Consider the following 13,709-nt stretch of genomic DNA (forward strand, 5'->3'; position numbering starts at 1 on the left):
CATTGAAGAACTCCACTTTGAGTTCTCAAAGCAATAGAAAACGGTGGGGACAAGGGTCACCTGGAAGGAGCATGTGTCCCCTCAAGGGCCAGCAATTTCTCTCTCTATCCAACAGTTATCATTAATACAGGATTGATGACCCAGGGGTAAAAATGTGGGAAACTGAAAAGAAGGATTGTGCTGAGTTTTATTTTGTTACAGAATCTCACATTTCTTGCATTTTTTTTTTTTTGGTTGTTATTGCTCTGAAGATTGGAAAACATTGGCCATGGTCGTGTTCGTTTGTTTTCTTTTTTCTAATATTAAATCTCAAATAATGACAAATCACCAATTGTAGGGTCTGGCAAACTGCTGCTGTTTTCATATGGTCTGCTAGCTAAGAATACTTTTTAAATATTTTTTAAGGTTGTAAAAACAAAGAATATGCAACAAAAACTGTCTATAGCTCATAAAGCCTAAAATATCATCTGATCCATTACAGAAGATTTTGTTAACCCTTGGTTTAGTATATTAAAGTGAAGTTTCCTTACCTTCTAAGTAGGTAGAACAAAATAACAAAGTTCAGGGAATCTATGGCTCATAAAATGAATGTACAGGAAACATTAGATTAAGGCTTTAGTGTTTTTCTCAATGCCAAAATAGTTCCTTTGAAATTCTAAATGAAACCATCTTTTATCCATTATTAAGATTAATTATCATGGCATTATGTAAAGGTACAATTCCCAATGAGAAATGTAATTGTGTTGTATACCTACAATGTACCAATAAAAGAATTTAATAAAAAAAAAGATTAATTATCATGGTTACTTCTCATTTGGCAATTAGGGGTAAGGATTGGGAAGGAAAAGAAATGTATGATAATCAGTGGTAAAAGACCAAAATGAGACATACACATTATTGATTCTGCATACAAGACCTCCAATTTACTGATTCTTGGCCAACCAACCACCTCTGACTGACGGATCATAACATAAAAGTGGAATTAGATCCAGCGTCTACCAGAGCTCCAAGTTCTGCAATGACATGCTCAATGATGTCATAGAGGAGTTACCCTTAGGATCCTATAATTAATAAGAGATAGCTACAGTGATCCACCTGAATCAACAGGAGAGTTTCATCAGTAATTCCCAGGTGTAAATCATGGTGCAGATTATTAAAGACACGGCAAGTATTCGTTTGGCTTCATTGACTATTTCAAAAGTGACCACCTTGAGAATAGATTTAAGAAATTTTAGACATTATTTCCTCCACTCTGTATTCCTTTATTGGTCTGAAGCAAGGGTAGACCTTTTAATTCTTGCTCTTCATGTTGTTCCTGGAGATATGGCACTATCTAAAGAGGTAGACAAGGGGTAATGGATCTAAAAGGATTTTTTTTTCCTGATTGATTCTTATTTCTTGCTCTGAGGGTCTAGGCCAGATTCTAACATATCCTGACCTGAATCTGATCCCATAGATTCTGTCTTCATTGTACCTTGGAAATTCTATGGAAGTAAGAGAGTCTGCATTGTTCCTTTTATGATAGGAAAGAAAGCAGAAAACTCAGATGTGTCTATGAAATGGAGTAGGAAAAATGATCTCAGTAATAGCAACAATTCCTTGGGTAGATTTTTATAAAGCCATTACCTAATGTTACTGTTACAACAAATCTAAAGTTGCATCTTAGGTATAGATCATTCTTTATAAAGAAGAAAATTGCCTCTAAAAAAGAGAGGTTAAAGGCCTTCCTCGTGGGCATTGGAATCCAGACAACAAATGCCAGGCTTCACTGGAGAGGCTGAGAGCTGAGGGGCCTTGGAGGGCACAGGGTTTGAGTTCACATCCTCTGGCCCTCAGATTTGGACTTCGACCATTTTTCTCAAATGTACCCATATATAAGGTCACAAAAGCAATATTAACTACATTAAAAGAAAGCATTACCTTTGATATATGAAATCATTTTTAATGTTTCTAATGTTGTAGGCGCATCTTTCTTAAATTATCTGGGCATCTCACAGGACAACCAAGGAAGGCATTACTCCTCTGAGAAACATTTTCCTCCCCAGAGACCTTTCCTAAGGGCTACTGTCTCTTTCTCATTGTTATGAGGTATGACCAAAATATACAGTGAAGTTAAATTTTAAATTCAATGTTTAAATTTAAACAATTTAAATAGTGTTTAAATATTCTTAAATATATCACAGTAAAGGATACATTGCTATTACTCTCTCTCAAAATAGCCCCCTCACACTTCAAACATACTTATCCTATGATCCTTGCCACTTTCTGAAGCAGTTCTGGAAGTCGTCTTTCATGAGTGTTTCTAGTTGAGCTGTCGTGGCTGCCTCAAGGTCATGATTCAATTCAAAATGACAACATGATTCATAGTCATTTTGACTTTGGGAAGGAGCCAGGAGTCACCTGGTGTCAGATCCATTGAATAAGGTGGGTGAGGACACACTATTATATTTTTACAAGCCTGGCTTTCTGTTGGCACTCAGCCACATCATTTCGCTATACTTTTTTTTTAAAATTCTTTTATTGGTGCATTTTAGGTATACAGCACATTTATATTTCTCATTGAGAACTTGTACCTTTTACATGATGCATCTTGGTTCTTATTTTTTCCCCATTCCTAGACCTCCCTTCACCCCCTCCACCCTTCCCTATTTACAAAGACTTTATTTCCATTTTTTCCATTTCTCATCATTTTTCCTTTCCCTTCTTTCCTTTCCCCTGCCCCTCCCACTTCCCCTACCACTTTGGACCTTTTCTTCCTATTTTGTATTATCAATTATTCATTCTAATCATTGGTACAGTTTAGGTATACAATATAATGACATTCATCATTGGAAATTTGCACCTTTACATAGTCTCTCTTGGTTCTTATTTTTCACCCTTGCCCAGCCCTCCCTTCAACCCCTCCAGCCCTCCCTATTTACAAACACTTTGTTTCCATTTTTTCATTTTCTCATATTAATTCCATTCCCTTCTTTCCTTTCCCCTACCCCTCCCACTTCCCCTTCTCCTTTCCCCCTTTTCTTCCTATTTCACATTATCTATTATACCTTTTAGTCCTTATTTACACTTTCAGTTTCTCACACTAGAGAAACTATTCGGTATTTATACATGTGTGTCCTATTTATTTCACTTAAGAGTATCGCCTCAATGTGTATCCATTTAGCTATAAATGTCTCTAATTTCTCATTTTTTATTGCTGAGTAGTACTCCGTTTTATAAAAAAAAAACCCACATCTTCTTTATCCAGTCTCCAGTTGACGGGCATTTGGGCTGTTTCCAAGTTTTAGCTATTATGAATTGATTTCACTATACTTTTTATCAAAAATCAAAGACACTCACAAAACAGAACTTCCCAAACAGCTTCAGAAAGTGTCAAGAATGATGAGAAAAAGTGTGTTTGAAACTAAGGGAGTATTCTGAAAAGGATTAATGGCAATACATCTTTTACTGTAATAATTTTTTTTAATTTAATCATTTACCATATATTTTCATCAATTTAGATGCCATGTTCTTTTTGAGGTGGACTTTAAGGTAGTGTTTGCCTTTGAGGTTGACACTTAAAATCCATCTCCAATTTTTTCTTCTTCCCTTCATTTTCCTGTTTATTAGTATTTAACACTAGTATAATACATATTTTACCTATTGATATTATTATTGGCTTCTCATTCTACAATATGAGATTCACAAAGGCAAGGAATTTTTGTCTGTTTTTCTAGATGACAGTTGTGACCTAGCATCATGTCCATTGCCTCCATCATACAGGCCTCACTAGGTACCTGCTGAATAAATGCCTATTCTATAGGATTACTCCCTTTAGATAATTTAGCCAAATCCATTTCCTGGATCCAACTAGGTCTATTCACATGCAAACCACTACTGGGAAGTAAAAGGTGTTGGGAACTATAAAATGGCATCTATCTTACAACTTCAGAAGCAAGTGAAAAATGGAGACCTGGCTCTTTGAGAAGTTAATCACTTGTCCTAAAGGAATTTTGATATTGAAATGCATGTCTTCTTTGAGTCCTCAGACTCACCTGCTTGAAACTCAACTGAGTTAATTGTCCCCTTCTATAGAGAAGGCATGCCATTCATGTGGAGTTAAACCCATTCCTTTTGAGGATAGGTGCTTCTTAATGAATGATCCCATCTCTCATCTTGATGATTAACCGAGGGATAAACACATGATACTATTAAGAATAGTGAAAGGGACAGTAAGTTACTATTACTATGAACTTGGGAGGGAAATCTGCATAATAACTAAAGAAATGGACTTGGAGTCAGGCTATCTAGGCTAACAACCCCAACTAGACCACTCACCACCTGGCTGACTATGAGAAAGTTAATAAACTTCAGTTTTCTTATTTGTGAAATGGAGATGAGAGTACACGCTACCTAGGATAATTATAGAAATTATAAGGCAGAGTATCAAGCATAAATAATTCACCTGAATAAAGGAAAAAAATAAACCTTGAAGAGAGTACTTTACAGTAAACCAGTAAACACTCGAAGAGTACTTAACATTTACCAGTTAGGAGCCATGGGAGGTATCCTTTAGAAATGCAGAGATAAACCAGGCATGAAATAGCCAGTGTGGGAAACAGTCACTGCTTATAAAGCAAAGCAAATACGTATGTAGTGGTCTGAAAGGGAAATCTTTCTTAGATGATATGGACAGTTAGAGGAAATTTTACTTAAGATAGCAAAGAACATGCCAAATCTTTAAATGTATATTTTTGACTATAGCTTTAATAATGATCATATCCAAAAACAAAATAAAAAATGACAAGGTGTTAAATTAGTTCTTCTCCTTTCATTTGACCTTGTTAAACAAAGACATTTAAAAATCACATCAATATCCATCCTGAATGACATTCCACTTTCACTTTTCTTTTTTTAAAATTAATTTTATTGGTACATTTTAGGTATGCAACATAATGACATTCATCATTGGAAATTTGCACTTTACATAATCTTTCTTGGTTTTTACTTTTTCCCCATTCCCCTGCCCTCCCTTCAACCCCTCCACCTCTTCCCATTTACAAAGACTTTGTTTCCTTTTTTTCATTTTCTCTTATTAATTCCATTCCCTTCTTTCCTTTCCCCTACCCCTCCCACTTCCCCTTCTCCTTTCCCCCTTTTCTTCCTATTTCACATTATCTATTATACCTTTTAGTCCTCATTTACACTTTCAGTTTCTCACACTAGAGAAACTATTTGGTATTTACACATGTGTTCTATTTATTTCACTCAAGAGTACACACCTCAATGTGTATCCATTTAGCTATAAATGTCTCTAATTTCTCATTTTTTTATGGCTGAGTAGTACTCGATGTTATAAAAAAAACCCACATTTTCTTTATCCAGTCTCTAGTTGATGGGCAATTGGGCTGCTTCCAAGTTTTAGCTGAACAATACTCCATGCAACAAGAACCTGAAAATAACCCAAAAGAGCAGGAGTAGCTATCCTCTTTGCAGATCAAGTGGATTTCAAATCAACACTGATTAAGAGAGACAAAGAAGGACACTACATCCTTGTAAAGGGAAGAATCCAAGAGGAAGAGATGACAATCATAAATATCTATGCACCAAACACTAGTGTACCCAACTATATAAAACAAATATTAACAGACTTGAAAAATCAAATAAGCACTAATACAATAGTAGTGGGGGACCTCAATACCCCACTGTCACAAATAGATAGATCAACTAGACAAAAAATAAGCAACGAAATACTAGAATTCAATCAAACTCTTGCACAAATGAACTTAACAGATATTTACAGAGTGCTCCACCCCATAAAATCAGAATACACATTCTTTTCAGCTTCACATGGGTCATTCTGCAAAACAGACCACATACTCTCTCATAGAACATGTTTAAAGTAAGTCCAAAAGAATTGCAGCTATCCCCTGTATATTATCAGACCATAGTGCAATGAAATTGGAGATCAATAGCAAAAGAAACCAAAAGAATTTCATAAACACATGGAAATTGAACAACACACTCCTGAATAACCAATGGGTCACAGAGGAAATTAAAGAAGAAATCAGACAGTTCCTTCAATTAAATGACAATGACAATACAATATATCGGAATCTATGGGACACAATGAAAGCAGTCTTACGAGGGACATCCATAGCAGTGAATACTCATATTAGGAAAACAGAGCAAGCTCAATTAAACAACCTGATGCTGAACCACTTTCATTTTTCAACTCTCATTTCTCCCTGAGAAATCTGTTTCTACCCAGAGTTAGCCACAATTATCAACCTCCATCTCCAATCCACTTGGTGAGTAGACATATTTTTTTAGGTTTTATCATCTTTTATGTGTACTTGCAAAGAGAGCTATGTCTGACTTTCAGACACATTTAGGAAAGGTTGGGTCAGCTGCAGAACAATGGGGTAGGACACCTGGTTAAAGTTTTTTTAAATGTACCCTATCATTTTATTTTCTGCAAGCCTTTATGAGATTCAGTGATTATACACATTTCTTCATTGTTCTGTTTCAGAATGAGTTGACAGCATTTTTGAAAGCTGCTGGGCACAAACTTGTAGTGGTGGAATTTTCAGCAAAATGGTGTGGTCCCTGCAAATTGATGGCTCCTATTTTTCACGTAAGTATGACCACTTTCTATCTCACCACTGTATAAAGAAGTTAAGCCCCTAAAACAGTTTTCCAAGTAATTTTTTAAAGTTTGGCCCTTAGAAGCCTCTATGGGGCCAGTTTATGAAACACCAATTTGTGTTGGTGAAAATGGTAGACAAATCATGTCCTGCATATTCTTTCTTGTCCTACAACTACACTGTAACACATACTAGTAAAATATTCTACTTAGTAATTGTACACTTATCTTCAGACCTTTCTTCTACTTATACATTAGTTCATATTTTATAGTCTCCAGATTAAAATGTTAATGTCTATACAATATTTTATCTAATTTCTCTATTGCCCTACTCTAAAACTTCATTGTTTTATTTAGTTTTGGTAAAATAAGCCACAGAAAGAATCTCAAGGTATTTTTTTCACCTTATTGTGCAAAAATTTCATGCCTAGTATCCTTTTATGAAATGTATTGCTTCTTCAAATGTAAAGAATTTTTTATCTTTCTACTATGCAATTGAAAATACTCTGCTCTATTTTCAATGAAATTTCTAACATTTTAACTTTTTACTTGAACTCTTTTATCCATCTGAATTAATTTTAACCAATCACGACCTTTGACATTTAATTAAAAGTGAGTTTATAGTCTTCATTACCTAAGTCACTGGAAATGCTTGACGATTCTGAAGCAAACAAATCAAGATATTATCAAGTGTCCTTAAGATATGGACAGATGTCTGAAAAGAAGCCCATGCTGACACTTACAGGTTTTGCATTGTCTACCTGCCTCCCCGACCTATTACCAACACCAAAGATGTTCCTAGAACAAAACAGAAGCAGAAGGGATTTGCTTTTGCCTTCCTTCCACCTTCCATTTGGTGCAAGGGCTGATCCTGGGAATTAGATGTCCACTAGGTCAAATCAGTATCCATGATTCCCACTGGGAATTATCCATTTGTCTTCAGAAATAGATTAATTGGCAGCAAGTAACTAGAAGTCAGCTGGCAAAGGAGTCCGGGAAATTTAATTCTAATATATAATAGAGCACGGAAGGATAGCAATGGGGTGGAAAGCCATCGTGCTGATAGCATGAAAATGTTGATAATCACCTCAACCAGAATAGCCTTCTACCATTATCAGTATCACCACCTCAAAAAAAAAAAAAAAAAAACCTGAGAAGAGGAAAAGGTAAAGGTAAGGAGTGAACCTTATTCATGCCATGAAGATATTCTACCACCACCCGCCCCCAGCTGAGTACTGGGTTGTGAAGGTCACTGAAAATGACTCCCTTGAGCCTTTTTCCAGGAAAAGGCTACCATCTTTTCCTCTACCACACAGAGTAAGTCTGCACTCACCACATACATTTCATTATTTATTTGTTTTGTGTCCTCCAACTTTGAAGCATTAATCTTCAATTGGTTCTCTTGACTCTGGTTCTGCCATTGATTCATGCTTGACGTTGGCATCAATTAACATTTGATTTGGTGCTTAAAGTTCTAGGGAGTAGTGAAATGCTGGAATGATGATTAGCTGTCTTTAACAAACTTTTTGTCCAGGTCTTGTTTTGCAGAGATTCTACTGAGTATTTTAATATTAACAGTAAGCTAATACAGAAATTTTACTGTTTTTTTTTTATTTTGAAGGCAATGTCTTTGAAATACAAAAATGTAGTGTTTGCTAAAGTGGACGTGGATGAATCACAGGTAAGAATCTTAAATTCTCCACGTGGATTCTCAAAACTCAAATGCATTAATGGAATTGTGTAGCGCTGTCTCTGTGATTACATAATCAATGTAAAATCAAGTAGGAGTTTATATTTTTTTCTGATAAACAGTAGCAAACTTCAACATAATGCTCTTGTATGTTTTGTATAACTTTAAAAGAAAGTTAGCAAGTTCGTCCCTCTCCTGCTGTCCTCTCCGCTTGAGTACTATAGCGGACCTCACTAACCAGTCATAACATTTTTCACCACAGAGTGTTCTGCACGCTATCCTAGAATCCTCAGTAGGTTATTACAAGCAGATATTACCAATCCATCAGAGCTGAACTGATGTTAGCAATGATTCTCACCTCATGGTAGATAATCAGTCTCTGAAACTTGACTCAATGCCTTACAGACATTTTAATATAGCTTGCTTTCCTTTTGCCATTATCTTATGCTTTTTTTTGGCTTTCCTGAAATATCACAAAAATTTTAGGAAATCCTTCCCTCATGTCTCTAAAATAATCCTTCCCCATCTTAACCTGCCCCAAATAATCAGCTTTATATTCTCAATCCAAATATGTTTTATTAAAGTACACAATGTCTCTACATATTTTGCTTCCTAACATTTGCTAATTTTTAATGAGGAAAAGTAACTGTGTTCATCAGTTTTCTGTCAATATAACAAAACACTTGAGATAATCAACTTACAAAGAGAAAAGGTTTATTTTGGCTCACAAATTTGAAGGTTCCAAGCAATTGGTCCTATCGCTATTGGGCCTGTGGCAAAGAAACACATCATGGTGGGAGTGCATAGCAGAGCAAAGCCACTCACTTCATGACAAGGAAGCAAACAAGAGAAAGAAGAAGGGCCAAAATTCCACAGTCTTGTTCAAGGGCATGTCCCCAGTGACCTAAGGACATCTAACTAGGTCTCACTTCTTAAAGGTTCTACTACCTCTTAAAGAGTCAGTGCTACATTTGGGATCAAGCCTTTAACACTCGAGTCTTTAGGAGAACTGCATCATCCAAATTATGGTATTAATAATAACAAGTGGCTATGCATACATTAGATTAAATTTTGAGCTTTAGAATGAAAAAGAATTGATTATTTACTGTTAGCCCTTAATGATTTTGTGACCTACTATTATTTAATTTCTATAAACTTCCAGTTCTTCATCTTTAAGACAGGAAATAATAATTAGAAGACAAAATTCATAAGATATATGACACTGTATAACAGAGTATACCAGAAGTATGGCATTGTATGTCAGAAGCTCCATTTCTCCATTTTCTTCAAACCTCCTTAAAGTGTGACATTGTTTTGTTGTTCTTTGGGCTGAATTATATCCTATGAATTCAGAACACACAGCTAGGATCATTTTTCCTTTGTCTTTTTATATTCAGAGCTGTGTAACCACCACTACAATTTACTGTAGAAGATTTTCATCATTCCGAAAACACTGTACTCTGTATCAGTCACACCCAGTTCCCTCCATCCCCCCTCCAGCCCTCAGCAGCCACAAATCTACATTCTTTCTATACATCTGCTTATTCTGAACAGTTCATATAAATGGAATCATGGACTACATGGTCTTTAATGACTGGCTTATTTATCTTAGCATATTTTCAAGGTTCACCTGTGTTATAGATATATCAATATTTCATCCTTTGTATTGCTGAATAATATTTTATTGTATGAATACCACCTTTTATTTATACATTCATCTATTGATGAACATTTAGATTGTTTGTACCTTTTGGGTACTGTGAATAATATTGGTATAAATATAAGTTGAGGACACAAGTTTCCATGTGTACATAAGTCATTTCTTTTGGGAATATATCTGAAAATAGAATTGTTGAGTCATATGTTAACTCAACATTTAGCTTATTGAGAAACTGACCAACTGTTTCTCAAAGCAATTGCACCATTTTACATTCTCTCTATCACAGTAGGAGGGCTCAGATTTCTCCACTCTTTGCCAACACATGTTATTGTCATGCTTTTTTAATTATAGTTCTTTGGCTTTGGTGAAGCAAAATGCACGTTTTTCTATTAGTAATATATTTATTAATTGTCACTACTTTGGTTATGTAAATTATAATTTACTGTTTGTGTGTATGTGTGCATGTTGTTGTAGGTAAGGAAAGAGATTCAATGCCAATAAAACAATGGATATATGAAAGAGAGACGTCCATTTCTGCTGATCTTGTGCATGACTAATTTTCTTTTGACTTCTGAACAAGAAAAACAAAAATTGCCATTTGGAAGCAGTTTGGAATGAATTAATCTATTGAATCCTGGCCTATTTTCATGCCTTTAGATTCCAAAATTTTTACAAAGATGAGCATTGGAATGACTGTAGGGCTTAAAAGAAAGAATTATGTTAGCCTTTCTTAAATAAGAGACCAAAATATACAATGAATGTTAAATTTTTAAAAATTTATCGTAGTAAAAGACACATTGCCATTAATTCCCTCCAAAATACTGCCCCTCCCTTTGAACACACATCCTATCATTCCTGCCACTTTCTGGAGCAGTTCTGGAAGTCCTCTTTTATCCATGTCTTTATGAGGTATGATCAAAAATAGTGTGAATGCTACTGCCAACTGTCATCCAACAGAAAGACAGGCTATAAAGACATTCCATTGTGTCCTCAACCACCTTACTTACAGGATCCCGCACCATGTGACTCTGGCTTTTCCCCCAAAGTCAAAATTACCATAAAAGAAACACTCTGAGTAAATTCAGGACATCGAGGTAGCCATGACAGTACAACTAAAGCCACTCATGAAAGAAGACTTCCAGAACTGCTTCAGGAAGGAGCAAGAATGATGGGATAAGTGTGTCCAAAGTGAAGGGGAATATTTTGAAGATTAATGGCAATCTGATTTTTATTATAATAATTTTTTAAATTTAAACATTCCCAGTAGTTTTCTTCACATTTCATAAATCTCAAGCCTTAATGTGATCTAAAAGGATATGTTTACTCTTTCCTATTTTGCAGGAGCTTCATTCCATATTAGATTCCCCTTGGGGCTCCTCTGCATCTTTCACAAGGTCTCTAAATAGAGCCCATTTAGTCTGAGGTTGCATGCTGTTTTGGTCTCTATTTTTCATCCCTCTCCTAGACTCTGGGATGGTCATTGTCCACTATGACATTCCTGGAGGCTTCGAGAGCCTACCACATATGATCACACACTCTCTGGAAGAAGAGTCTCTAAAGTGTCAGATGCCCATGAGTTTTAAGACACATGTCCTGAGAAGTCACGAAGCAGTGTGTTTGGTACATAGCACATCGCAACTGTGATGTCATGACATTTCTTTCTTTCCCAGGAGTTGGCTGAATTTTGTAACATCAAAGCAATACCCACATTTAAGATGTTCAAGCAAACCCAAAAGGTATGTTAACCAAAAGGTATGGAAACCAGCAGGGGTGAATTAAATTATAGAATCATCAGAGCAAAGGCAAACATAAAACAAAACAAATGCCAGGGGTATTCTGGGTGTATGATACTGCTGCATTTATTTTTAATACTTAGCAATGTCATTCTTAGTTTATAAACTCTACATGCTGGTAAGGGGTTAAAATACATTCTAAATAATAAGTAAATAAATTTTCCCCTTTAGACCATGTGAAGCATCCAAATCCATAAGAAGCATCCCTCTATTATCCCTACCCTGTAGCAGAACTACAAAAAAAATCTTCCCAAAAGGATATGATGAAATTCTCATATTAATGTATATAAATCATTACCAATAACTGGGTAAATGTCAGTCAAAATTATCACAGGATGATATATCTTGTGTAATTGAAAAAATATGAGGAATGTTTAAATTTTTAAAAAATTAATTACAGTAAAAGACACATTGCCATTAATCCCTCTCAAAATACTTGCCTTAGATTGAAAACACTTATCACATCACTAGTGCCACTTTCTGAACCAGTTCTGGACCTTTTTTCCTGAGTGTCTTTAGTTTCACTATCATGGCTGCCTCAGTGTTCTGAATTCAAAACACTTACCTCTCATGGTCATGTTGACTTTGGGGAAGAGCCAGAAGTCTCAAGATGCCAAGACTGGTGAAAAGGGTGGTTGAAGACACATGATAATATTTCTCCTAGAGTGCCTTTCCATTTGATGGCACTTGGAAGTAGCATTCACCAATATTTTTATCACACCTCGGAAAGACACTTGCAAAAGAGAAGTTCTAGACATGCTTCAGAAAGTGGCAAAAATGATGGAATAAGTTTAAAGTAAGTGGCAGTATTTTGAGGGAATTAGTGGCAATGTTTGTTTTACTGCAATTAATTTCTAAAAATTTAAACATTCACTGTATATCTTAATCACACATTATAGCCTAGTGATTGATTCCCCAGGCTCTAGATTCAGATCACTGTGGTTGAAATACCAGTTCTACCACTTTTCAACTGTGTGACCTTGTACAGTTTACTTAATCTCTTCATATCTTGATTTCCCTATCAGTAAAATTAAGAATCAAATTTCCTGTTCAGGGTTGTTGAAAAATCAAATACATTAACATAGCCAAATTGATAGACTTATCTTGGCTTTGAGTGCTCAACTTGTCATGTTAGTTGTTATCTTGAAGATATTAATGGAATAAAATGTCTAAAATGTTTGGCACATGATGAGACTGATAATTTCATGGCTGGGACATTAATGATTGTGCATAAATAACTCATGAGACATCATTAGGAGATACAAAAATATTTCTTCCTTTTCTCAGAATTACCTCATCCCTGGGAACTTATGCTATAGAAATACCTCAAAGAAAAATGCACAGTTAAGTCTATAGTAATTGTAGCATTATTTCTAATTTTAAAAATGGAAGCACTCTAAATGTCTTTTCTAGTAGAATTACAAATTATGATACATATACTCTAAGAAACAGTAATTAAAAATCTTTTGAAGAATATATATAAAGTTTACAAATTCACACTTAGCTCTGTAAAGATTATGTCCACAATGTGAAGAATGAAGGCATTTCATATGCTAGCTGTGGTTTTATTTTTAGCTTCTATTTGTTTCCATGTATTTGCTATAATACAATTAGTGCAATAGATTTAACTTAATTAAAAAAATAAAATTATATGTGCCCCAATATTTTTACTTGAAAATTAGAGCTATTTAACATATGCCCCACCTCCATGTCAAATTGCATATGTATCATCTTTTATTACCTTCTCCTCTCCCATCTCAGAAATGAGGATGCATCCTTCCTTCAAATTTGATTCCATCCATGAATCTGAATTACTTTCTCTCCCTTCTACTCCAGAGTCTATCCATCAGTTGGCTTCTTTCAAATTGGAGTTTGGACCCTGGATTTTGCCACCCAGGACCCATTCTCCATATCTATTGGCAATACTCTCTGATTTTCCTC

General features: G+C 35.2%; 1 protein-coding gene across 4 annotated transcripts in view; it reads left to right on the forward strand.

Moving 5' to 3' along the window:
* The first annotated feature begins 967 nt into the window (after window positions 1–967).
* Window positions 968–13,709, forward strand: part of Txndc8 (thioredoxin domain containing 8) — a 70,941-nt gene continuing 58,199 nt past the window's right edge. The window contains exons 1-4 of one of the 4 annotated variants that reach the window (XM_021261121.2): window positions 968–1,164; window positions 6,512–6,616; window positions 8,247–8,306; window positions 11,646–11,711. In XM_021261121.2, coding sequence (XP_021116780.1) covers window positions 1,141–1,164; window positions 6,512–6,616; window positions 8,247–8,306; window positions 11,646–11,711 — 255 coding nt within the window. In that variant the 5' untranslated portion in view covers window positions 968–1,140. Of the gene's footprint in view, window positions 1,165–1,961; window positions 2,089–6,511; window positions 6,617–8,246; window positions 8,307–11,645; window positions 11,712–13,709 lie in introns of those variants that run through there. The other 3 variants (XM_087183529.1, XM_087183530.1, XM_087183531.1) reach the window with 3 other exon arrangements.

The sequence above is a fragment of the Heterocephalus glaber genome, unplaced genomic scaffold (assembly GCF_053883595.1).
Source record: "Heterocephalus glaber isolate CG9 unplaced genomic scaffold, H.glaber_assembly_v1.0 deba00001481, whole genome shotgun sequence".
Classification (NCBI taxonomy): Eukaryota; Metazoa; Chordata; class Mammalia; order Rodentia; family Bathyergidae; genus Heterocephalus; species Heterocephalus glaber.